This window comes from Anneissia japonica, unplaced genomic scaffold (assembly GCF_011630105.1).
Source record: "Anneissia japonica isolate Jap-2015-1 unplaced genomic scaffold, ASM1163010v1 scaffold287835_len3118868_cov185, whole genome shotgun sequence".
In the NCBI taxonomy this organism is placed as follows: Eukaryota; Metazoa; Echinodermata; class Crinoidea; order Comatulida; family Comatulidae; genus Anneissia; species Anneissia japonica.
In genome coordinates, this window is record NW_022737223.1 from 339,544 (window position 1) to 367,259 (window position 27,716).

Consider the following 27,716-nt stretch of genomic DNA (forward strand, 5'->3'; position numbering starts at 1 on the left):
GCCATAATACACATAGGACCAATGGCTAATGTCTCATCCAAAAGACAGCCGCGCTATTGAACGTTGCATTTCTCTATACTTTTTTTGAAGTACAATGACATAGAAGTTGAAAAACCAGAATATGAAACTATTCGGTGATGCAGTAATTGGAAGCAAATGGTGCATTAAGATTGTGGCTTCCCAAGATACCTACAAGCATTTCTAATTATCATTTGAAGAATTGATATTAATCTTGGTTGTTTGGTAAAAAAAATTAAATAATATGAACCAGGAGTTCAAAGGAATTCACACTGTAAATTACAATGATTTGTAATTTACACTGTTAAAAAAAGATATATTTTGAAGAAAGCAGAAAAATACTCTCATAGAAAAAATCTCTTTATATTCTATTATTAACAGTGTTATGTATATTTAAAAGGGTCATGAGCTTCACATACATAAGTGCCTTGTAATTTTTTTGAATAATGAACAGCTGAAGTCTGTTTTGGGGATTAAATCTTTATATTAAATTAAATGAGACAGATCATTATATTCATACCTTGATCACTTGTGCAACAGGTGTTAATAGTTCTTTTTTGTTTTGTTTTTTTTGTTTTTTTTTTGAAAAATTAAAAAAAATTTCCCATGTTTTTATTTCACTTTGACTAGAAATCCTGACTCCCTAATGTATGTATATTTTTAATGGATCTGACGATCTAACAATCATACAGGGAGATCAAACCTTCTATAGACAAACTGGGGTTCACCTTCTTTTGCTAGCTCCCAGATAAATTAAGAGGGGTTTCAAACTGTCCAATGAAAACATTAAACCTGTTTTATCCTTGGTGCCAATAATGATCTGTACTGTAACCTTTTAAGTTTTATGAATATGTTCATGTGCATTTTTTCTTTAACCCTTGAGAAATTATATGTCAATTTGAAAGGAAGGACACAAAATGTGAACTAATATGCACTATTATGAACTATGACTTTAATATACTCAAATTATTATGATCATTTCTACAAACAGGTGCCTAAGTTACAGTATTTTGGTTTCTGTTTGATACACTTGCAAAGTTTCAATTACATCTCCCAGGCTGGCAATGTTAAATGGAAATCTTTGGGGAACAATTTATTGAAATATGGAGCACGAAACAAGGTCTACACCAGAAGACTAGCTAGTACTGCTCCAGACATTTCATCTTTTATGAAAAACACAAAGGGAGAATCATGTACGTAGGACAGTAACCAAGATTCCTTATAGGCTATGAGAGTCAGAGACCTATTGAATGCCTAGATGCCCTGGTGGGGTCCAGGAGCTAATACCTATGGGGAAGGGGATAGGGGGAAATTCCCAGTGGTGTATCTATGGAAGGGCATGGGGGGTGAATGCCCCCAAAAATTACTTGTGTACCCACAGTCTCCCCTCCCCCAAAATAAATCAAGGTCAAGTAATTAAAAATCACCTAAAATTACCATATTTTGCATCGAGCCCCCCTTCCCACTTCACATTTGCACCCACATCAGCCTCCACCCCCATCAGCGTTCCCCCCCCCCCAAATTCAAGGCTTTGAGCTACGCCACTGCAAATTCCTAAAGTAATCTAGCATGTAAATAGTTCATTTCATCATCATTTTCATGGTGATAAGGAAGGGATGGCTTGGGTAGGTGGTTTGGAAAAGAGATCAGCCAATCCCCCTCCCCGCCCCAGTTATGAACCCAATGTAGGCCTACCATATTCATATCATTATCAATCCTTTCTTCTGCTTCTATACTTTCATGACTTTCATTAATTAGGTAAACTAAGGTTGAACTAAATAAAATGAGAAGGGGAACTTACAACTATGCAACTTAGTAGTATTTTTTTCAGCTGAAACATAGATCAGATTCTGCAACATCATCTCCAAACCAAAATCATCATTTCTATCTGTTTCTTCAACACAATAATTTGAGCATTTTTGTTTGTGCTGGTGTTGGTGTGGGCGAGTGTTTTTAATTTTTTGCACTTGTATTTCAAAAGTTAAAAAAAAAATACATACTTAAACTAAAAAAAAATTGATGTAATTTATGCTAGAAAGAACAGCAGAAAAACAGAATTCATATTCACTTGTTAAGTAATAAAAATGAATGCAAATGTGTGTTTTCTGACTGGCTAATTAATTTTACTTAAACATAGAAATTAGTGTATTTAAAAAATGCCTACCCATAATTTTACAGCAAAAAATGATAGAAAAACTTCCAGTCACTGGAAGTATTTTATTATTTTTAATTCAATAATTTCTATGGTCAAGTTATTAAAACATTCGTATGTTACTACAAAATGAGCAAGTTTATTTAAAAATAATTTTTTATGATTTTTTTTTTCATTTTCAAGGGATAATACATCCTTAAATTAAAAATATATTATTACTATTTGTGTCCTTCTCCTTTGACACTATATTTTTCCTATTCTGAACATCTGAATTATAGTTGAGTCCTGAGGCACTGAGCTGAAGTGTGTCCTAGTTCTGCAGAGGATATTCTTATCGCAGCATTTAAGTGCAGCGATATCAACACTTCCACTAAACGATTTCCTTCAATCCTGAAAATAAATCCCCTGAAGGAGACAAGAGCTTTAATACCTGAACGCCACAGTATAACAGTGTAAAAACATATCCATTTCAATTTAATGTATAAAACATGCAGTGAAAATAAAGTCTATGAAAAACTAATTAATATAAATGAAACTTGTATTCTAGAAAGAGGTAGAGATCCAGTGGCACAGTATCCAGAAGTTTGCCACAAGGCAGGCTCTAGATAGCACAGACCCTTTTTTGGAAGGCACAGTGGAGGCATATCCCCAACACTACTACGTGAACACAACTTTAACTGTATAGATAGCTTATTGGACTTTGATTCAAACCCTTTTTTTTTTTTTAAAGTGGTACAGTGACTCAAGTGCACTATAAAGAACCCAGTACATCTTTCCAGATGGGTGTACCCAAGTGTACAAGTCTATACAACCCCTGCTGTGAACAAACAAGATTAGCTGACACCAGTTTACCAGGTAGCTCAAACACAAACAGACACTGTATAAACTACTATAGTCTACGCTTCGAGCGCTCTGATCTTCGTGAAATAGCGAATAAATGCTGTGATGTAAGTATGACGTTTTTCAATACACAATATATCTGGAAATGATTTGTACAATAAGGACTCTTTATCATGTAATGGAGTCAACCAACTGGGACATTGAAAGTGAATGAGCAAATGTTACCAGCAAATGTTCATCCTAAAATACATACGCCGCAAATTTTTGAAATGACCAAGAAAAATAATGGTGTTCCCATGGAGTTATAAAAAAAGAACATTGAACTATGTGGATAAAAATGACACATGGCATGATTGTTGCAAATCATCACCAAGGCCATGTGTTATGTTATTGGCTATCATTCAGATATACTGTCAAACCCATAATGCTGCAGGCAATTCGATGAATTCCCAACAGCACAAGGATTCCACCTTTCATCACATTATGGAATTGTAGAAAACAATGGCCTGAGGGTACAACTATTTATTTTCTCATCAAAAACAATCATGTCTATTCCTTTATCAATTCAATGCCGACAATTTTAATAGTTCCTTTTTAGCAGTAACAGTACTGAAACTTCAGATATACAGCGTTATAAGGAAATTTCAATTAATAAGTTTCACTGGTATGTTGTTGTGTCAGGACCTACATTTAGATTTATCAGACCTATTTTATTTCTTTAAAAATTGTTAATTTTATTGGAGGAAATTAGGGGGTGGAGAAAAGGAAAGAAAGAGGGGTTTTAAAATTATCCCACTTGGTACCGCAACTGTTTTTCACTTTGATAAGACTGTACATTGAGAAATCAGGAGTAAAGTTCAAGGTGAAATCATATTTATTGAACACTCTTTGATTTTATATTCAGTAAAATAAAAAACTAATAATATGAAAATAAAATAATGGGTCAATTTTCTTAGCAAACATTAAATTAATACAAATAACTACTTCTAAGCCAGGGTCCTGAGGAAAACATTTTTTGATATGGCATGGCTTGATATTTGAAAATGGCGGGTGATCTAAAAAAAACACACCTAATTTTGTTTAGTTGAGTGATTACTTTGGGTCATAGTCTTAGCCAGTGAGCCGTCTGGCCATCTTTTGGACGGCCTACAATTATTTAGGACGGCCACATTTACTGTGAATGCTTGGACAGCTTGGCCTAATCAGCTCAGCCTAGCATAATTGGGCCTGGTGTACCTTTAGCAAATTCTTTATATTCTTCAAATCTATCAAATGTTACATTAAACTAAAGCTAAATCATATTTACATTTAATAAAAACAACATTTATTGATTAAATGTACGTTGTTTGAGTACCATTATTCGGTAGGCATTCCCATGGGCATGGCCCCAAGTGGGCGTGACCCGCCCATCAGTTCAGTGCCACGCCCACTGGCTTCCATTCTGGATGGCATATATCATTTTTCTGGCTAAACCCCTGCTTTGGGTAGAGGGAAATTTAAACTTCTGTGGAATAGTCAGTGTACACATAATTACAACTGCGGTTATCTAAGTGGTGTTAAAGTTCAAAGCAATACAAAATACATCCTAGCAGTACACATGGCCACAGTATTTTGGGTTTTTACTAGATTTCAGGTGGGTTAATTTCAAACGTAAGGTGCTCTGTTTTTCATACCCCTTAAGAGGATTTTAGGGAAGTGCAATTGCTCGCCTCAAATCACAAGCCCTGATATGTAACTTTTATAAGACACAAAAAGGGTATTTGATGAAAAACTGGGGGAAAGGGGCATAACCACCCTTTTCCACCATTCCAGGTTCTTTTCAAATGTCAAATTCTGTCGGATTTTATGCAGTAGACAAAGCAGAGAGGCAGACCAAAATGAACAAAAACGTGTAGTTCAACTTAATATTTATCATCAAGATCATATTGGTGCAATATTACAAATTCTTAGTCATGAGAATTCAAGGTTTTGCTAGGAACAACTCATATTCAGTAGCGGTACATTTATTCACATGTGTGATATCATAAGGATAATGTTAATTCATTATAATTTAAATCACCCTGAACTCGCAATTTCAAAGCAGCGCAATTTTGTTTTTTAACTGACTAATAGACACTTGAATTATCTGCAATTAAAAATGGAAATTATAAACAAACATGGGCTGTAACATAGGAAAACAAACAGAAACATTTTGTGATGTTTAACTAATATTTTTATTGTTTTAATTCAAATTAAATTTTAATGTGTATTTATTATAGTTTTACCAGCATTAATGTTTACCAGTAATTATTAAGTTTATTGTGTATATGTGTAGTTTTAATTGCACTTTATCTTTAATACGATAGTGTTACTATTATTGTGATTTACATGTTTTAAGTTTTAATGTGCAATTTTCTTTGATTTAAGTACTTTTAAGGACACTGCCTTGCTGAAAAAAACTTCATAATTTCTGCTAGAGTCAAGTTTAACTGTGAATAAAGAATTAAGCTATTATTATAGAGACATCAAGTCAAGTCTGTTTGATGATTAAGGTCTGATCTTCATGAAATATAGTTAGTGCTGCAGTAAATATGTATCCTTAGAACATGATTTTTTTTTTTGCTTTTGTATGATTAATGTATAAGATTTGCAGAAAATTGGATGTCAATCAAATCCAACAAAATAAAAATTAAAAATAAATCACAATCTGAAAAAGCCCATATCAACTTCTATAAAATTGAAAGATTTTATTTTCTAAAAATTGAATATTTGACACAGGTTGTAAGCATTTAATACCTTTAAAGACAAGGTATTAAAGTTAAGCTAAAATTGTTAAAATCTGTGCTATGTATAGCAGCATTCCATAAAAGTACAACTTGTGTTGAGGTATAAAAGTGAAATTCTGGGGTGGAAAGGATATCAAGGTTCTTGTGAAATGAAAACCTTTTACTACACTTCAGATGGAACAGTGGTCATAAATGGCAAATGGTTATAGCTATAATTTGAGGTCAATTTAAGATCAAATACACAACGTCAGGCCTTTCTACACAGTGTTGTATCTAATCATTTACAACTATATTTGATAGTTACTGAATTTTACAACTGTTTTGTAGAGGAGATCGAGTAAGTATGCACTAAAAAAAGTGGGAGGAACTGTTAAGTTGAATGAGGAAATTGAAGAGGGGACTACAGGACTAGATAGGAGGTGAAAGGGTGTGTAAGATCCCATCTGGCAGGCCAAAAATATTTTTTGGGTGTGGGGGTGGGGAGTGTAGGCCCGTGGTGGGAATAACATCTAATACATCTCAGAAGGAGAAAGCATACATTATACATGGATCTCAACAATCAATAACAAAAATTATGCCCATAAACAAACAGTTGGACCCAGAAAGAATTGAAATTCTGCTGCCCCTGGCAAATAATTGATCTATTTTATATTTGCAGAAATGCTATGCTGTAAGGCGATAGCAGATTAAAGATGATACATCTCAGAAGAGCATAAAATAACCCAGAAATGCCCAGTTTTTCTGGGTGTTTTAGGGAACTTATATTATTATTAGTCCCCTGGGCTCCCATTAGGGCTTCACTCCTAGACACCCACTGAGCTCCATCGGATATAGTCAGACCCCTCTGTCTACAGATACTTTCTTACAGATCATTGGTTGTCACATGCAGCAACAATCCACGGTTTTCAGCATTGTGAAGACACTTAAGACACAGACAGACATAATTAAATTTGTCGGCATCAGCAAAATTAAATTGATAAGATTTCCTAGAATATTAGGAATATAGACAGATCAGCTTACATCGTGCAGATATATCTTCTAATTCAATATTTTATTACGTTCATCAACGTTTTTAGGTCAATTTTTTTGTAACCTTGACAGTTAAATTATCACCTTTAAATCTAGACTGCTGCATTTTATTTTTAGCAATCATAAATTAGAATGTAAGTAACAAAGTTACTTTTTGAGAACAATCAATAACAAACTTATGGATAATGTAAGACATTGAATCATTTTATCTTTATTAATATTACCGGTATTAATATATTGTACTAATTATGCAATATATAATAACAGTAATTGTATGGTTGCAGATTTGTAAAACATGTTAGGGCAAGACTTTTTTTTATACCTTGTTTCGCGTTTTTTTTTTTAAAGATCATCGGAGGAGGGCGGAATAAAAATAAAAATAAAATTTTATTTTTCTTATTTAGCAAATATTTTTGCCAAAAACATCCAGAAGAAGAAAATAAAAATAAAGTTTTATTGGTGAATGTAAAATATGGTTAAATACTTCAAATTTATATAATTAGGAAGAAACCTTTGGAGATTTCATGGCAGCAGAGGGCGTAATCAAAATTTTTTTTTTAAATTGTCGGGTGCGCTAATTGGCCAAAAACAACAATTTTATTTTTATTTGAAACCATCAATATTTGCAGTTGGCAGGTCGCTAAACAAGGTATAACAAAAGTCTCCATTAACCTATATTAAACATTACTACACAAAATGTAATTATTAATTTGAGTAGAGTAAATCACTGACCCGTTTTTAATGTTGTTGACTCATGTGAGCACTGTCTAACATAGTAATCATATAGGCCTACTCCTATAAATGCACTGTAGTTAGCAGAATTCAGAATCACCCATTCATCACATAAAGAATTTCTATAATTTCAAAGAAGTTATCTTCAATAATAATGTGACTGAGACTGACAAAATGGTCTGCTGGTGGCATGCCATCTAGTGACAACCATCCCAATATGTTCCAATAATTCATCATTGACTTTAACAGTGGGCATCCTTGTAGGAGACACATTGGCAGACAAAGTGTTATTGTTTGTCAGTGTTATTTGCCAAAGAGGTCTGCTATATGGTACTGTACATCAGTAGGCCTACTACTACAATGATACTGATGATGAAAATGATGATGATGATTTTGATTTGTGACGATTATTATGATGATAAACTATACATAATGATAATAAGAATTACGATTTTGATGATTATAAAGATGATGATAATGATGATGATGATGATGCTGATTATTATGATATCCTAATCTAGTTCCATAAAATGTATTGCAGTATTCACATAAAAAATGTTGATAAATTTATATAAACATTTATAAATAATTGCCAACCGCTTGACTACTGTATTTGTAATAATGCAATCATTTCTTCAAGCAGCAATTATAGGGAGCTAGGAGCTTAAGCAAAAACGCAATTTTTCTTTAGCAGATACTGTTTTGGACATCAACATACAGTATTCTATAGCTTCTCAGAACAACCAATACAAATATGGCCAAAATTGTCCAGTATTTCTAGTCATCAGTAGTCTTATTCCCCCGGACCTCCACCCAGGACTTTGCTTTTCCCTGATCCCCAAACCAAACTCAGCCAGAAATTCTAAGACCTGTCGGTCCGCTTCTCCCCTTGTAAATCATGGCGCCACTACTGATAGGGATTCCTTTCATGTTGCTGCTATTAAGCTCATTAATGATGTACTTAATCCAACTGAAAACATGAAGTACCACTCCAGATGACAGTATGGGAATACAAACAAGTCAATAAAACTTATGAAGAATACCAACAGAACCAGCAACTTATCTCCCGAAAGCTAAACTGGTAGGTGACCTAGGAAATTGCTGAAAGGGGTCAAATAGGTCCGACATGAATCCAAAACAAAGGGCTCACATTGTACATCAAGTAAGGGTCAATGGGGAAAACCCCCTGTGGGATCAGGGGAGCTCATTAAATTTTCCATTTTAATGTATTTGAAATTATCATTTTACTAAAATTTAGATTAATAGCATATGTTGAATACAACTTCAAACTTTGTATCTAAATAAAAGCGTTTATCTAGGGTTGGAGAATGGTCTCACTAATCATCACAAAAACACTGTGTTAACAAATAGGCGTTATGCTTAAGTTATGCTATATTGACTTGCTGTTGTAAATTCATTATTCAAGGCCCCTAGGTGAGTATTGTAAACTTATGCTAAGGAAGTAATTACTAAAGTTTCAATAGCACTTAAGATCGTACATGGATTATATGAATTATCAAAGCACAAACCATCCTCCCAAAAGAATGTTTTTATCTCTGATAAGTATCTTTACTTTAGACCGAGTACATGAGGCATGTTGTGGCAAAATGGCTAAGTTGTAGCAAAATTTGAAATTCAAGTTATTGGTACAGTATTTTCATATACCTGAGTATGTTATCCTTAAAATGAGGGGTCATTTCTTGAAATTGGACTTTTCAAGCCTAAGTTATTGGAAAGTGAAAATACGGCACTCTTAGAGTCAAGATAAACATGATTTTGAGTAATTGCCTTCCAAAGTTATTATTATTATTAATAATATTAAATAAACAATTTGTTGACCACTTCCAGAACTAATACTTGGGACATGATTAATAAGACATTAAACTGTTGATCTATAGTGAAAAAAACATTTGGATTTTTAGGCAATTTTTTGAGCTTCCATATTTTATAGCTCATTTACTCAATACTGGCCTGTGCGACAACTTAACCATTTCGCCACAACATGCCTCACATATAAATTTCATACTCCTTGTTACAACACAGATGCATGCTAATTCTAAAAGAATTACTGTTTTAATTTAATTCTATGTAAATGACCTGCCTGTTACAGGATATGATGCTCTTTAGACATTATAAAAACACAAGTTTTTTTTTGTCTGTCAAGGACTAATCAAACTTTACTAATACTGGTAATGCTATTTATTTCAATTTTGAATTTCTTAAATTAGGTTAAAAATTCTATCATCTAATATTCCTAAAATTGAGCTGTCTCTAAAGATATTATTTATTCACACACATTATGTAATGTTGGGCCCAGTTAGTTCTTATAGATGAGAAGCCTTGTTCAAACCACCAGATGTTGTTAACTTGAGTGAACTTAGTGGAACAGAAGAGCGAACTATGTGTTGCAAATGAGAATTACAATTCAATTATCACCTTGCATTATAACATTCTATATAACATTTTATGTTTTATTTTTCTTATATTATTAATGTATTATAATTCATATTTATAATCCTTTATATATGTGCATGTCTTAGTTTAGACATAAATTTAATTTGTCTGATGTCTTGTTATTTTCTTCCATTTATATTGTAAATTCATTTCTTTGTTTTTTTTATACCAATAAATAGAAATAGCCTATGGTGTATGGTAGTGGATTGACAACATTAAAGCTGAGGTCAAGCATTTATGGGCACCAAGTTTGTAACAAAATCAATAAAACCAATAGATAAACAAATAAATAAATAAAAATTAAATTAATAAATTAATAATTAATAATAATTTTTTTTTTTTAATTTATTTCTTTTATAATTTATTAATTATTAAATTAATAAACTATTTCAATCACACTGATCTCTTATAAACCTGATCCTAATAATAAAGTAAATGGGTCTTGAATAATTATTTCCTTATGTCTCCTTAATCAAATAAGGTCACCAATTACAGGATCTACTGCATGCTTTTAAATAAGCTTCAGCCAACGTGGTATAAGTACAAGAGCAAACGTCTTACAATCGAAACCACAATTCCAGATCTCAAAATATGCAGCGACAAGTGACAATTAACAGTTACTAGCAAGTTTCAATCAAGGGACATTAATGACAATATCTAGCCCTTTGAGATAGGAAATCCTGAATCACTGTAGCTTCACATAACTTTCTTTCCAATAAATGCTTAATTTATTATAATAGACAAAATTTACGCAGAGTCATGAGGAAAATGAAGAGCAAAATATATTCCCACAAAACCACTCCTCGGTAAATACAGTACGTCCATCTATCAACATGTTTTTGTCCCTTGGCTCGGATTCAATGTGTCCTCTACCTCTGTGGGAATTTGCGAAACTTTGTCTGCCTATGAGATTGACAAATTAAACTTATTATGAAATCATCTATTCTTTTTTCATATGAAAAGCCAAACCTATTGAAAAACAAACAGGTGCATATTTGTCTTCCTAATCCTTGCATGGTGGGGAAATGGAATTGACCAATGAAAATGCATGAATTAAAGGCGTTTGTTGGAAAGTTTATCCCCATATCACTTCAGGTCAGTTCTATGGGTTAGATTTAATTTGCTAAGTTATGTTCAGCTCATCTTTCTGAAGTTTTTTATTCCATTTCAGAATAGCATACTATTGTCCGATATGAAATTATTATTTAGATTCCCAATACTGTAGAATGCTGTTCTGAAGAATTATTTCACAGAATAGCCTACTATTGTGCAATAACAAACTATTATTCTGCATCCAATATATTTTCCCCATTCAATTTGAATCCTAAACACTTTGTTCTGTTAAGGAGAGACCCCATTGCCCCTTATCCGTGCAAGTGGAATCCTTTCTCCACCAACGCAACTGAATACATGTCAGTAAAATGGAAACGTTTGACAGGACCTCTCCCTTCTTTGGCAAGTTACACCGGATATACTCACACGCTAGTAACCCCAGCTCTCCAAAACCACTATCAGATTAGTATTTGCCCTTGAGTTTTTTACCACAATAAATTTGTTAATTGGGTTATTTGGCTAGAATCCCAAAAAACAAATATCAGTTTTAAGTGTACAGGTCATAAAAACTAAAGAGCAGAAACAAATCAAAATGGTGTTTCTACGATTACTGAATTGGGGGGGGGGGGCTGATGGAGGCACAGAGTTGAAGTGGAAGGGATCGATAATTATGTGAATGGTTACCAGATATGACTAAAGTGATGAAGAAAGTGTTTAAAAGATGTCACAAATTTTTAATCGAGAAAGATGAAGAAAGTACAAAGCATTGGAGCATGCAACCATCGACAAAAGTGATGAACAGAACTTTTGAATTTGACAGCAAATAAAAAAGTAATGATGAACAAACCATTGAATGTTGGGCGTTTCAAACAACTAAATGAAAGTGATAACAAAGCATCAGAGGGTGCCAGCAACAATAAAAGTGATGAACAAAGTGATGGAACTTACCAGCAATAAAAAAAATGGGATGAACAAAGTGATGAAAGTTGCAAGAAATTTAAAAAAAGCGATGAACAAAGCACGATGAACAAAGCATTGGAAGTTGTAAAACAATAAAAAAAAATAGTGATGAACAAAGTGATGGAAGTTGCTAACAATAAAAAAAATTTGATGAACAAAGTGACGGAAGTCGCCAGCAATAAAAAAAAAAAAATTCGTCCCCAATGGGGTATAGAGACAAAAAGTGATGAAAAAAGCATTGGAAGTTATGAAATGGGATCCCAGCAATGAAAATGGGATGAAAATGGCATGGAAAGTTACTATCAATGACAAAGGAATAAACAAAGAAAATTGTAATTTGCCAGCAAATGACAAAAGAAAAGAACAAAGCATCAGAAGTTGCCAGCAATGACAAAAGTGAAACAATCAGGCTCATCAAAAACCTTGAGGAGGCATGTATTATTATCTATGTTGCTTAGTCATTTTAGTTATAATTCCACCCATGATTGTGGTGCTTTAGGGGACTACACTGACAATCCCCCAGGGTGTCTGCTAGTGTGAGGCCAGTTGAGCCTAATTAAGTCCCCTGGGTGTCTGCTGGGGTTCATAAGTCACCTGACCAATCTGTAACTCTTGCTACTCATTATGTTCTGTCACTATCAATTTCTCGTGTACTGATTGTGTGTACTTATTTTTCTATATGGTGGTATATAAATAAAATCATAACAGATATATAGTGAAATACAACACAAAAATAGTTCACGTCAAATTCATGTTAAGTTTGGTACTTTTGCTTGGTTGATGTGTTGCCCTGGTAAACCAAAAGTATGACAATTAAAAACCACATATATCAAGAATTTGTACTTTACAGTTTATTGTTTAGTGAAAATTATAATTTTTTAACTCTTCCAAATTTGAGCATCGTAAATTTTGTAGGCTTAGTTTTATTGGTATTTTAACAGTTGCAATTTGCAGAGAGAAATCCTCTAAAGCCCAATTTTAACTTTTATCTATTTTTGTTATATTTTATTTATCTATCTTTTTATAGGTTTTTTTTTTTAATCTGATGTATCATCTTTGCCTCTGTGCTGATTTGTAATTTACTGTATGTTTATTTAGCCAGAGGCTTAGAAGATACCCACAACTTGTGTCAGGCTATTAGCCCATGGTGTCCCCTTGCCATTTTCCGATTTGTGATTTTTGTGCTGAACATGTAATAAATAAATAATTAGAAAACACTTTCCTTTCTATAAGACACATTTACCTGTTCCTAAAAAACTGAATTTGCCTTACTTGATCAAATACTTCCCCTCTCCCCACCAGCCCTCTCTGTGAAGCATAGGGCATCCACTATATAAGTTCCCCACCCTACCTTCCCCACCACCACAGAATATCTTAATATATTTCAGGTCTTGTAAAATACGATGCCAGACCAACCTTATCAAAAGTTGATAACTGCTATAAAATGCAATTCACTGATTTAGTACTTTTGGAGGGGAGGGGGTGGTATTTTCCAGATGTTATCACCAATAGTATCGCAAGTGTTATAATTAAATTACACCTTTTTTGTAGTTCAGACACCTAAACACCTTGTTCCATAATTTATGTCACTTTTATGGTATAACACTTCAACACCAAATATTTCACTACAAATTTCCTATCCTCTTTGAACAAATCTAATAAATTCATATCGGTATGAGTTTTAGTCATCTGTTTGTCCTTCTGCCTGTTGATACGAAAAATCATCCAATCAGGTTTGACAGATAATAGAATTAAACTGTACTGTTTTGGCAAACAGCTGCTCAGCAAATTACCCACTCATCGCTTTCAATTTAAAGATTCAACTTAACAAGTAAATATCTTGGTTACGGTAACTACAAATGGAGAATATTTGAATGGACATTCTGCAAGTCAGTTGGACTCCATCTTGGGAAGATGAGTTAGATTACAAAACAAAATTCCTAGAAATGACAATTTCTTGAAGAAAAATCAGAGATAGCAAATTGAATGCTACTGGTAGAAAATTTTACCATTGACTAAACTTTTTAAACTTTTTAAATTTTATTAGTTAACATAATAAAGATGGAAGTTAGCTCATGCACGATATGACCACAGCCAGTCTTGCAAACAGCATCAATAGTTACATTTAAACATTGTTTTCCAATGTACAGTTAAAAATATCTCAATGGTATTCAATGACTTCCTAAAATTTTAAACTTGCTTTTAGGCCCTATAAAAAATAATATTAGTTTATCACCAAATCTAGGCTGGAAGAGTGATGAGGAAGGGAGGGTTTTTTTTTTCACCCTTGGGTTTTTCAAGAAAAAAATTTTTTTTTTTCAAAAAATATTTTTTTTCCCGGTACGACAGAAGACATGCGCATGAGGGTGATAAACTAATTTTTTTTTTTTATTGGGCCTTATACCTTGCAAACAATAAATACAAATTCTTTTGTATGAGATTTACATGAGACATAAGAGAAGAGACACTAATAAGAACTAGTGCAGTCACTCCAGTGTGTGCATACCTCCGACCTATACCAACAATATGCAGGCTGTGTATGATGGGCAAAACTGCAGCCTACCCTCAAGAAAATAATGGAATTGCCCCGCAGTATTCAGGCATATTGTATTCTTGAGTGCTGCTGACTGCGAGAGACAATTCCATCATTTCCTTTTATGGTCAAGAGTAAAAAATTGAATTCTGTGAACTTGACCTTGTCTTTTGACTTTTTCTTCTGAAAATTGAAAGGTGTCTTTCTTTGATTATTCTGTACAATTCCACTAAATTTTATGATGATCCATTCGTTAGTTTTTTTTTTGCGTAGTCTTGCTAACAAACAGAAAGACAGACAGACAGCAGTGAAAATATAGCCTCCTTGGCAGAGGTAATGACTATTGGTTAAAGGCTTTGGGGTTTAATCCAAATGGAACACAAGTCACATTCTTGTGCTAGTTACTATTCGTTTATCTAGGGTATATTTCCCTCTCTCCATACAGGACTTAAATCAAGTGCCTGATGGATGGTAAATTTACAATCCAAGTGGATTCCAGGGGACAGTAAGAATACTACCTAAGAATTTTTACCCCACTATGCATCATTACCACTAAATGACCATAAAGTACATATCAAAAATCCAGGAATACATTCCAAAGTTTGTCTGTTTAATCAGACATCATCAGATATAAATATAATAACAAATGTACAGGAACTTTGTTTCAGACATATCCTGATCAAACTGTGTGTCTTTCTAAGTCTTTTGCCAGTTAACAAATACTCTATTTCAAGTCTGATTAAATGATGCAGTCTGTTGAATCAGATGCCAGACTATCAATGTCATCTACATTTTTAATACAACTATTTTGTTGTTAGCTGTTGGACGTGATACAAATAAAAGAAATTGTGAGTAAGAGCCCAACAAGAGATATAACAATCTCCTAATATATCATGGCAGACTTCAGAGATTATAGAGTCATTAGTCATCAAAACTGACTGCTAGACTGCTGCATAGCACTAGGCTACTACACCCAAGGGTTTGGTCCCATGCGATAACCTGAACATTCACACTAAAACACTAACCATATCATTGAAAGCAACCAATTAAACACAGTGGGGGAACTAGGAGGGGCTACAACCCCCCGTCGGGGAGGCTTTTCCCCTGCTGGGGAAGTTAGGACTGATTCGTCGGGGATAAAAAAATATTTTAAAACATTTAGGAACATATCAAATGTTGGCCTGAATTGGATAGGCCTATATAAATGAATAGTTTGGACCCCAGTGAGATACAAAAACACCATCCTTAGGTCAAGATGCCCTGTATGAGCATCTAGCGGCTTATTTTTTTACAAAATTTTCTCATTGGGAAGGGCGACAACCCTCCATTAGCTCAGGTCGGAGTATCCTGCCTGTTGGGGGCGTTGTTCTGCCGTCAGGAAAATTCTAGTCCGCCACTGCTTAAACAATGGCATATTATATGGGGAAGTGTGGGAGGGGGGGGTGGGTGGTGAAACACCACCAGGTAAAGCTTGCGTCCCCAGCGCTCTCTCTTACTGATAATGAATAATTGAGGAAAAGAAATACACTCAAATAGTTAAGAATTACCAATAAACTTTTTAGCTAGTTAGCTCCCACTACACTTCCTTAATGCCATGCACCCCATAAAAAAATTAAATTGTTTGATGCAGACACAACAATTGCATAAACCATATCCAGAAGAATGTAACACATCATTTTATGATTGAGTATTAAATCTGTTGGGTCATAGGTGACAGTTGCACATCTCCAACTTGGCTGAATGTTTCCTTAATGATGTGATAATGATCACGGTTTTGTCTAGTCAGTTACTTAATCGGAATTGTTTTAGTGTTCACAGCTGATCACTTTAGTATTTGCAAATGGCGCCAGTGGCTTCATTAAAACAAGCCAATGAGCAATCCAACTATTATAGTAGAGATCAGCTATTTTCATGCCTGTTTGTCTGCCTTTGAGCATTTAACTTAAGAAACAGAGAGATATTAGAGCTAAGTTTCTTTCAAACATATTTCGACAACTTGTATCACCAAACGAGGGGTTGGAAGAATCCATCTTATAATTAAAATTATACTATACTACAGTACTACTACTTCTAAGGCTACGGATTAAAATCATAATGCCATGGGGTAGATATATTCACTGTAGCTGATAGTGGAAGACAGAATATGAAGACAAAAAATTGACATTAAAATTGAATTTATTTTTTTTCTTTATTAAACATTAACTTTTTTCAAGATGTTTTTCCCCTTTCTTTATATTCATAACCACTCTATCAAAAGTTACGTGACAAAATGTGAATTGCCACGTTAAATGGGCACAGTGATGTCATGTCATATTCAAATATGGATATGATGATGATGTCATACCATGCCCATATATACGCGAATCCAGTGGCGCCGACAGGCCGGGGAAACCGGGGCAAGTGCCCCGGGTTTATGGCCTGGCAAAGGCCCAGGATAACTAGGTAAAAATAATAAAATAAAATGAATAAAAATTAATAAACATACATTCTTTCAACATCATTCATTTGAATTTTTTAGTCAGCCTAGGGTCAGGCTAAATCACCGACTTGAAATATTTACCCCACTAAAAACGTGTTTTTGTAACTCACGATAAAGTGATATGCATAAAAACGATTGTATACGCAGGTTTGATATATCTTCAGTGTGTTAAACAAAAGAGACATCAAGTTTAGCTTCCCAAAGGAGAAATTAACATGTTTTCCTGATTTGCACGTAATCCCCTCGCGTTGCAATCACCTAGCTTCACCATAACAGCAACAAAGATGGCGCCGCCCTCGCTCAGGCTCAGCTATAACAGTTCTCCAAAGAAATCAAATTTTCAGTGACTTAAAATTCTTTATCGTAATATGTTAACAACTAATATAGTTATTATTATAAAAAATTAATTAAGCGAATGATGGTCTTTTATGAATTATGAGGAAATACGTTTTTGAACCACAGACGGCAGCTTAATATTCATCCGCGTTACCGGATCTCTAAAATTTCATATTAAAGTTAGCTCTTTTCATTGGATGTTTGGTAGTCGTGGCTTGCCAGTTGTCTTCAGTTGAACTAAAACTAGGACTTGATTTAGTCGTTGTTTGTGAATACAAATTGAAGTTGAAGTTGCAACTAGCACTAAATTAAGTTCTAGTTCAAAGTTCGACTAAAGTTTGCTTTAAGAATACGGGTGTAAGCGTGCCATTTCGAGCCGTCCAGAGGTGCCATAATCATACATTTCTCACCTCAGCCCCAACCACGGTGGGGCTAAGGTAGATAGACCATCCATAAAGTCTTTCTCTTGGCCCATTTCAATTTCCTAGATCCGACATTGTAAACAGACTCAACCAATCGGCCCGGGCAGCAGAGATGCCTCGGGGCCTGCGGCCGTTCTCAGCAGCCCTGTGCAAATTACATGTATTTATTACATAAAATTTGAGAGTGTGGAGAAAGCTTTAGGATGAGCCTCTCAATCTCAGTATGTAATTTAATAACGGTTAATTTCCCAGTGGTACTTGGGTTTAGTCTGTCACGTGTGCTAATTTCTAACATCCTTCAAACCACAATTTATAAATCTATCAGGGAATTGATAGCAATTCCAAATTAATATGTGATCTTCATAATATTTTGCAATTTTTCTAACAACATGGTACTTGTCTTTTGCCCCAAACATCCTCCTAATTCAAAACTTCATGAAAACACCTAAAATTATCGGGAAAATGGCAATCTCTTAATTCAAATTCATTACAATTCATCTCGACCTAACATATTCTGTCTTTCATTTTCTACTACTGTACTTTACAGTACTTCATTTATCCTGACCTTTTATTTATTCTTTTATTAGTTATTTCTATTCATATTTAGTTTACCATTATTTGTTCTAACCACCATTATTATATTTTACTCTTTGTGTAATTTACTTTTATTTTCTCCTTTTGTTCTGTTTATAAATGTTTTAGATTTTTTCATTTTTCTAAATTGTATATTTAGCATTTCATTCATTTTTATATTTTTTTTCTGTAATTTTTGGTAAATTGTCAATTGTTTCCTTTATATTTACTGTAAATATTTTACAATATTTATTAAGCAGTTCTACTTAAGTTTTGCTTTGTTCCTTGTATTCTCAAATTTATTCTTTTTTGTATGTTGTCAAGAAAATAAATGTTGCATGCAGTAAACAAAAAATAATACTAAACTAGTAAAATACAAGTAAATAAATATTAGACAATAATCTAAAAATATATAGAAACATTGATTATCTTGATCTTTAATTACTTTTTATTTTAACATTTTAGATCTAATTGTTTTTTTTTAACTCTGTATTATGTTTGTTTTACTGTTTGAAAGTCAATTGTTTCATGCTGAAGTTAAGCCAGTAGGATTTGGAGGCCAATTACTGACTAAATAAGCATAATTACTTCCAACTTATCTGGGCAGTGATCATGTATTCTTAATATAGACATTTTTTTAGCTAATCTTTTTTAGAATTAGTTTCTTCTTATCTCACTGTCAATTTGAACTCGTATTTGCTTCCCCAGTATTCATGTAATCAAAATTAATAACGTCTGACTCATCAGCAGACAAGGTATAAAAAAAATTTGGCCATTTTTTTTTTTTTTTTTTTTTTTTTTTTTTTTTAGTATGAAAAATGATTAGTATGAAAAAAAAAAACTTTAAAACTCTTTAAAAGAATCACATTTTTAACCTTTCATGTAAACATATAAAAAATGCAAGTTATATATTTAATAGTCTACTTCCATCAGTTCAACTAACAAACAAATGCTGAAACCTAGCAGGTAAGCCTATATACAAATTCTAGTAACCAACTTATACCTCTGCAACTTAACTACAGACAAATAACAGGCATAAACAGCAAACAATATCCTTAAAACCTGCCTAACTAAATATGAGTGTTATTCGAGGAGCCAAGTTATCAGACTCCAATTATAACACAACGCTGGGCGGGTTGGAACCGTTGTCTTCCGTTGCATAAGAAGCAGGAATAATACCTCTCAGCCAGTTACTGCTCAGCTCCTTACAGAAATTTTACTATGAAAACACTTAAATTTGCTGACACAAATTTCAAAAGCACTGTACAATATAAAGACTATAATAATAGAACCAGTATTATTTAAAATGTCTAAATAATACATAAAAAATAATAAAACTCATTCCAGTTTTCAGTTGAAAGCTAATTATTAGAATATACACCATTTTTTTTTTTTTAGATTTTCAAATTTTATATTAGGTTGAAATATAGGGACAATCCAGGTCAAAGGGTGATATTGGATAACTCACACATGAACAACAATATATATATATATAAAAATCTTTGCAATATTACAGTACATAAGATAGTCTGGGTTAATGGCTACACTCAAGCCCTACTTAGAATTAAATGAAAAAAACTTATAGGCTTTTTGTTATTCTTTTCTAATCATTGAATAAATTCATCTGTTTTCAATGATCCTATGACCATAACTTTCATTTTAATGTTGAAACAGTATCGTGGGAAATAGACTTTAATCTATGTTTCAAGTGCTATCAAAACCTTTTTTTCAAGGTTGAAGGTTGAAGGTTTTTTAATTTGTTTCTACAAATGCTTTGTTATTCAAATATCATAAAATAATGTTTTTATCATACATAAAATAAAACTGAGTATGGAAGAAGGCTTTTTTTATTAAGTCCGCAACATGCTTAAAGCTGGGCCTTATTTCACTGTGTTGTACAATGGTCGTATGGCCGTGGTACATACAACCATCCTATGAAGAGCCCAACTCCGCTCCATGTGAACACTAGACGACGCGATGCCGCAGTGTCGGTGGCAGTCTGAACGAATTGTCATTAAAAACTATCGGTTGTGCACGCGTTGTGGCATTGCGTTCTTCATAGAATCGTGTCGGTCGACGATTGTCGGACGGTGTGAGTGTGTCCGGATTTAGCCATAAGGTAAGTTCAGTTATGTGTACCTGGAACAAACTCTCTATTGATCGCACTGAGTTGAAAGTCGAGGGCTACTACACTTAAATATCTTAGGATCCCATGCCACAGTTATCAGGTATACAGTAGTTCTCATCAATGAGAACAGACAATTTGAAAGGTATATACTGTATGTAGCATGTATTATAATTATTATACAAGATATCTGTAATTGTGAGAAAAAACAATTTGACTCAGAACATATATGCCTCAAGCCAAGTGTTGTCAATTACTAGATGACACTTCCTAAATTTGTCAGACAGTATGGTACCAATTGGCCAACCAGTGTGTTCTCATTTGGCCTCAGAGAATGTTGTTAACTAATTGGTAACATATAAGATGTCACATCAGCATTTTGCAGGTTGTACTGCTCTAGAAAATTCTCCATGGATATAAGTATTGTGAACTTATCTGAACTGCAGGGCTTTGAGAGAACGCTGTGAATTAACACCGATAGACAATGTCGTGTTGCGCATTAGGCAATTTTATTTGCGTCTTTGTATTTTTGATGACAAAGGATGACAACTTATTAGGAAACATTGACGTTCCTTACAACAGGACTGCTGACCTGTAGACAGGCGGCCCAACTACATCGGAGAGTAATGATTCAGATAATTGGAATAAAGTAAAGCAAGTGAATAGAATTTCTTTCCCATCATTCCCAGATATTTTTCTGTCACCTAAACTTTTGAGAACTACATATTTTGACACAAAGAATTTGTAACTCTCTTGAGCTCTGTTAACACTATAAAGATTTGTGTGACAAATACAAGTGATTTTGCCCAAGATGATGTCATATCATACCCATATATGGTCAAATCACATTTATTAGTCAAAAAACATGAGGACAGAACACACATACAGAGCTACATACATATTTTAAATCTGTGGAAGGATGTTAGTCAGCTTTACCAACAACCACTTACACCTCCTTCATTTCAATTGCAATGATTTCAGCTTCCTTGGCACATGGTGGTGCAGTAGTTGGAGGATACATGCCTTGGTTAAAAAACTTTCTATGCTGATCTTAGCTTGTGTTACACACTTATGCCAATCTCCTTGTCCTTAAGATGGGAACTAAAGCAATTGGTCTATTATATACAATGGCTATTTTAGCAAAAGAGAACTCAGTCCACAATTTGGAAAAGAGTACAGATTTGTCTCCTGGTGTACTGGCTTTTTTGCTTTATGTCTCAGGCCTATGTGTAAATACTTCTGTATTAGTAAGGAGGGATTGTTGCTTAACGTAAAGACAGGGATACATAGACAATCATTGGTCTATTACGGCTAGGCCCTACATGTACACATTTAAACATGAACCCACCACCCTAACATCGAAAGACAAGCACCAGTTAACCTGTCTCTTATACACATCTAGATGTGTATAAGAGACAGTTTCTAATCATTGAATAAATTCATCTGTTTTCAATGATCCTATGACCATAACTTTCATTTTAATGTTGAAACAGTATTGTGGGAAATAGACTTTAATCTATGTTTCAAGTGCTATCAAAACCCTTTTTTCAAGGTTGAAGGTTGAAGGTTTTTTAATTTGTTTCTACAAATGCTTTGTTATTCAAATATCATAAAATAATGTTTTTATCATACATAAAATAAAACTGAGTATGGAAGAAGGCTTTTTTTATTAAGTCCACAACATGCTTAAAGCTGGGCCTTATTTCACTGTGTTGTACAATGGTCGTATGGCCGTGGTACATACAACCATCCTATGAAGAGCCCAACTCCGCTCCATGTGAACACTAGACGACGCGATGCCGCAGTGTCGGTGGCAGTCTGAACAAATTGTCATTAAAAACTATCGGTTGTGCACGCGTTGTGGCATTGCGTTCTTCATAGAATCGTGTCGGTCGACGATTGTCGGACGGTGTGAGTGTGTCCGGATTTAGCCATAAGGTAAGTTCCTGTCTCTTATACACATCTAGATGTGTATAAGAGACAGCGTTTATCCTGACCGTTACACACTTATGCCAATCTCCTTGTCCTTAAGATGGGAACTAAAGCAATTGGTCTATTATATACAATGGCTATTTTAGCAAAAGAGAACTCAGTCCACAATTTGGAAAAGAGTACAGATTTGTCTCCTGGTGTACTGGCTTTTTTGCTTTATGTCTCAGGCCTATGTGTAAATATTTCTGTATTAGTAGGGAGGGATTGTTGCTTAACGTAAAGACAGGGATACATAGACAATCATTGGTCTATTATGGCTAGGCCCTACATGTACACATTTAAACATGAACCCACCACCCTAACATCGAAAGACAAGCACCGGTTAACCGTCAAGCTATTATTATAATATTAACTTAATAGAATTATCTAATACAGTTTAGTACCGCATAGAATTATGCTAATTGCTAATTGCTATAGAATATTAATAGACAATCAAACTGAGCCCCCATTTTCCATTGGCTATCTAAATGGGAGAGTAATCCACTGTACCATGAACTAGAATTCACCTAAATACTGCCTCAATCTTGCTCCTCTGAGGACTAAAATTTAGGACGCATTAATTTCCCCTGCAAGTAAAGACACCTAAGGGATGTTGCCTTGCCAACTGATTACTGCGAACACGAATGTAGAAACTACTCCCGAGAGACGCAGCAACTTAAAATTCTAACACTTTCCTTTTCTTCATTAGCTGCCTCAAAAGTTTGTTAATCAGGGGCTTATATTTTAAGTACAAAAACAATTTTTTAATCTAGTATGAAATATGTGTATTATGATGAGCAGTCCCATTGGATCAATCCAAGACTTTCCAAATGAAGATAATGTTCAAGATAGTAAGAAAGTTTAGCAAGAAATTTCAAAAAAGTCTTTTTAAGCCATTATGGAACAAATTAAATTTTTTTTTAAAGCCAACTACACTGAACTTTTTATTGCCTGTTGGATATGATTACAATAAGTATCAAAACTTCTCTTTAAAACATTCAGAGGTTTGAATGGTCTCTGAAAAATGAGTCTAAAGTAGTGAAAGTCAGCATGCAAAATACATTTGATACCATTATGTACATTAATTATGATCTACAGATTCATAAGAATATATTTGATTGTCTTTTATTTATAGCTGAGATGATACGGAGAATGAAGGCCACAACTGAGGCTAGCTCACATAGGAGATTGTTGTGGTTTAGGCCTATAAGTACATATTTTGTTTAATTTGTTGCATTTTCTGTAAATATCTAGTGTTAGAGAAAATTAATGCTGTTGGAATGTGGGTTAAGACATTTATTTTGACTATGACAAGGGACTTGGAGAACAGTATGACCATCTTACCTAGCATGGTATACCATTAGCCATAACACAACATGGCTATGCTCACTGTGTAAATTTCTTCTTGTAGATTAATCAACATTTTCTGTTTATTTGACTCCAATTCTATCCAATTGGTAAAATTTAGTGGTGTAACATTTTACCTATGCTTTTTGATTTGTTAACTTATGTTAAAACATAACAAATGCAGCCAAATCTTATTATGTGCTGACTATAATTATAATGTTGAAATATTGCTACCTACCAGGGTGTTTGGATTTTTATACCCACAGTTTTGGTGACTAATTTGGTGTATTGTGACCTATTTAGCAAATTTCCTAATTTACTAATATGACACGGATATAATATATTAGTACAACAGGACTAATTAATGCAAATGAGTTACTGTTTACCTTGGCCTACCCTGCAGTGAATAATTAGTAAATTAGTGACAGAGTACAAGACTAAAAAATCTAGGCCATCTGGAGTCAAGAAGCTTCCTTTAAAAATCTTTGGTTTCATTTTCAAGAAAAAAAATCTTTGACTTACCAATGCACTGAACACCATTGGAGGTAGATCTGAGAACTGTTCCTGGTGGGCAACTCCTAATTGGGTTACAAGTGGAGCATCCTGTTAAAAAAGAATTACATGCATTTATTTATTTATTTATTATCATCAATAAAGTCAAATCTATCTTATTTCTAGTCTCCAAAGGAAGTCCACTGAGTGTGCGAAAGCGTGAGCTAAATAAATAACAGTTAGTCTCTTAAGTGCCAGGTTCTGTCAACAAACACATTGCAGAACATTTAATTTAATTAATATTATGTATTGTTTTAAAAAATATTGCTTATACATTCAGTTTCCATACAATTACATGTTATTATCTAATTACTGTATGTATTTACTATTTAATTTATTTTACTTTTAATAGATTACTAAAATGTAATTATGTCAGTTTTAAATGCCTCGTACTATACATATTGCTTTTCTATATAAATCTCATTTTTGGTAGCCAAAACTAAATATTCAGAATTTGCAGGATTTCAACCAGCAGCTGTGGTATAATAAGCTGAGCACCTCAAGGTAGATCTCACTGTATAAAAGAATGTGGTAGACCAGTAAGTTTTTGAGCTTCCTACCAATAGATCAGAGATTTGAGTTTTAGACTGAGTCATGTTTTTAGGCTGCGGATGAGGCACTTTTTCTCACCATTATCTCTCATAGATGGGTACTTGGTAGGTTTGAATGGCATTGTGGTAGTTACTAGTTGCCCCATTAAGAAAGACTATTCCCTGCCTGGAAGTTAAGAAAGAGATGTGGCATCATCCGCAACATGAGAGACAAAACTTACTTGTGTATGTTCTATATAGCGGTGAGATGCCCCGTGTTGATGTTGCATAACCATTCGGCACATATCTAGTGGCGGATCCGTATAGGCCGCTTTGGGCAGCCGTCCCTGGTTTCCTGGAATTCACGGGATTAACTGGCCTCTGAATCGGTAGACAGGTCTTCAAGTTGCTCTGCAGGACATAACCCTGGCGACATGTACATTCAAAGCTGCCTTCTTTGTTGCTACAGAAGTGATTGCACAGGCCAGCTTGTAAACACTCATCAATATCTAAAATAGAAAGGTGTTTCTAATTATTATCTAATTATCTCACTGAAGCTCAGAGTGATGATACTCAAGCGATTTGGCGTAGCGGGAACGGTTTGGTTTCCCAACCTCAAAGTCGTGGGTTTCAATCCTTCGCTGCGTATTTCACTTGTGTCCTTGAGCAAGGTACTTTATCCACCCAGGAGTATAAACGAGTACCTGGTAGGGTTGCCCGTCACTGTGCCCATATGGCAGCAACACCTAAGCATGTGGACCCAATGAACAGGGAAAACAGTGATTTGTAACCTAAAGGACAAGCGCTATATGAATACCAAATAATAAATAACTCAAGCCTTGCATGAGCTGTTAGGGTTTATGGTTTCTACTTTGACTTTAATTGTTTTTCATATTTTACAATGTTCAATTTCATTGTACTGTATTTTTTGGAAAAGCATTTTTTTCTATGTAGCTAACCAAGAAGCCATCCCAAATCCTATGACCATTTATTTTCATGATTATGATTTGCATAATTAAAAATATAACAAAATACAAGATAGAACTTTGCAAATAATTATTAAAATACTGATTTGCAATGCACAGAAAGACACAAAATTCTATATTTACTTAAGAAAAGAATCAGATAGGATTTTTCATCAGCTAGGTACAATAAGGCAAGTGAGTGCTTTAAAATAGAAACATGCTCAAGTTGTAAGAAACCAAGATAGCGATACTACAGGGACCAATAACGCCTACCTTGACATGTTCGTAGATCAGGCCTCACTTGGTAGCCCTTTGGACAGGTACACCTTGGTAACCCACTAACACGCTCACATCGGTATTGACATCGAAGACTTGAACACGAGTTATAATATGATGATGCCGATGGTTGATTAGCTGGCCTATGAGAACTAGCTCTATCAGGGGTGACTTTCTTCGAATCCTCATATATCACTCGCCATTCTTCAGTTGCTGTTCTCGTCTGCGAATTTCCTAAAATTTATTAAGGTTAAATTGATTGACATATGTACTCATTTGAGCAACAGAAATAGGTGGCAATATGTAATTTGTTTAAATACCGGTATTGATTTAAATAAAATCATGACAGGATTTGAAATGGCGCTACTACTGACCTGTACGACCTTCTTGCAGAGCTCCTGTGTATCTGGGTACTGAACTTGTACAAGAGATACCGGTGGCTGTCGTCGTACATGTCGTACAGCGATTTGGTGCAGTACAAGTACCTTCTCCACAGCTTCCACGACAGACAGCTATAATAATGAAAACAAACATTTTCAACTATCACAACCTATTTTCATCCTTATTATCACCACCATTATTATTATCATCAGCAAGATCATCATTAATCATTCATATTATCATCAAAATTATTAGCACCATAGTCTCATCAATACCATCTTCATTGTAACACCATCACTATCAAAATCATCCTCTATATCATCATTATCATACAACACATCATCATTGGCCAATGCCGTAGCCAGGACTTTCAAACAGTGCTGGACAATATCAGTGTGGACCCAATTTACATGTAAATTCAAATAATGTGGACCCATTTTCTTAAAAGTTGACCCATTTTACGCAAAAATTTGAAAAATCTGGACCCATTTTCTTAAATTTTACCCATTCTAGGCTAGATATGAGAAATCTGAACCCATCTGGACTCATTTTATGCATGATATTGCATAATTTGGACCAATTTAAAAAAAATATGGACCCATTCTTTGTGGACCCATCAGAAAAATTGTGTGGGACTGAACCAACTGTCCCAATAGCTGGCTACGGCATTGTCATTGGCACAGGGCAAATTATATTCTAAAGAACTAACTTAAAAATTTTCTATTCGAAAAGTAGTAATCCCTTCACAAGAAAAATATACACACAAGATGCTCTACACAGTCGAAATCTATGTGGGGTAGAGTTGTTTTGGTTGTGAAACAGATTCCTGTAAAAGTGACTGGAATTGAGCCCAGGACGCTGGAACTCAAACTTGGCAAACATCTTAGACACCAAGCTATTCACTACACATTTTCCTATGGATACGAAATCAAGCATATTTTGATACATTCTCCACTCCGTGGGAAGTAATCTTAGTGATGCAGCTGTAATTCAGTCATTGCTGCTCAATCTTCTTGCAAATAATTTACCTCCAACCAGGTACCCACTCTGCTCAGTGAAGGAAGATAAAATATTAAAATACAGTGTCTCCTCCAAGGACAAAAGCAATGTCGACAAGCATCGGTCTCGAACTCACGGCGACCAATCAGTTGGAAGCGGAAGCCCAAAGACTTACCTCTGCGCCACACGCTTCTACTAGAAGGCTACAGTAGGAACGACTGAGG

General features: G+C 34.3%; 1 protein-coding gene across 1 annotated transcript in view; it reads right to left on the bottom strand.

The window, feature by feature from the left end:
• LOC117117127 (latent-transforming growth factor beta-binding protein 2-like) overlaps positions 1-27,716 on the bottom strand; it is a 61,801-nt gene that overhangs the window by 30,712 nt on the left and 3,373 nt on the right. Inside the window, exons 3-6 of the mRNA XM_033261335.1 lie at positions 26,487-26,624; positions 26,110-26,346; positions 25,114-25,380; positions 24,312-24,392 (exon numbers count right to left, since the gene is read on the bottom strand). Of these exons, the coding sequence (XP_033117226.1) occupies positions 24,312-24,392; positions 25,114-25,380; positions 26,110-26,346; positions 26,487-26,624 (723 nt within the window). The remainder of the gene's footprint in view (positions 1-24,311; positions 24,393-25,113; positions 25,381-26,109; positions 26,347-26,486; positions 26,625-27,716) is intronic.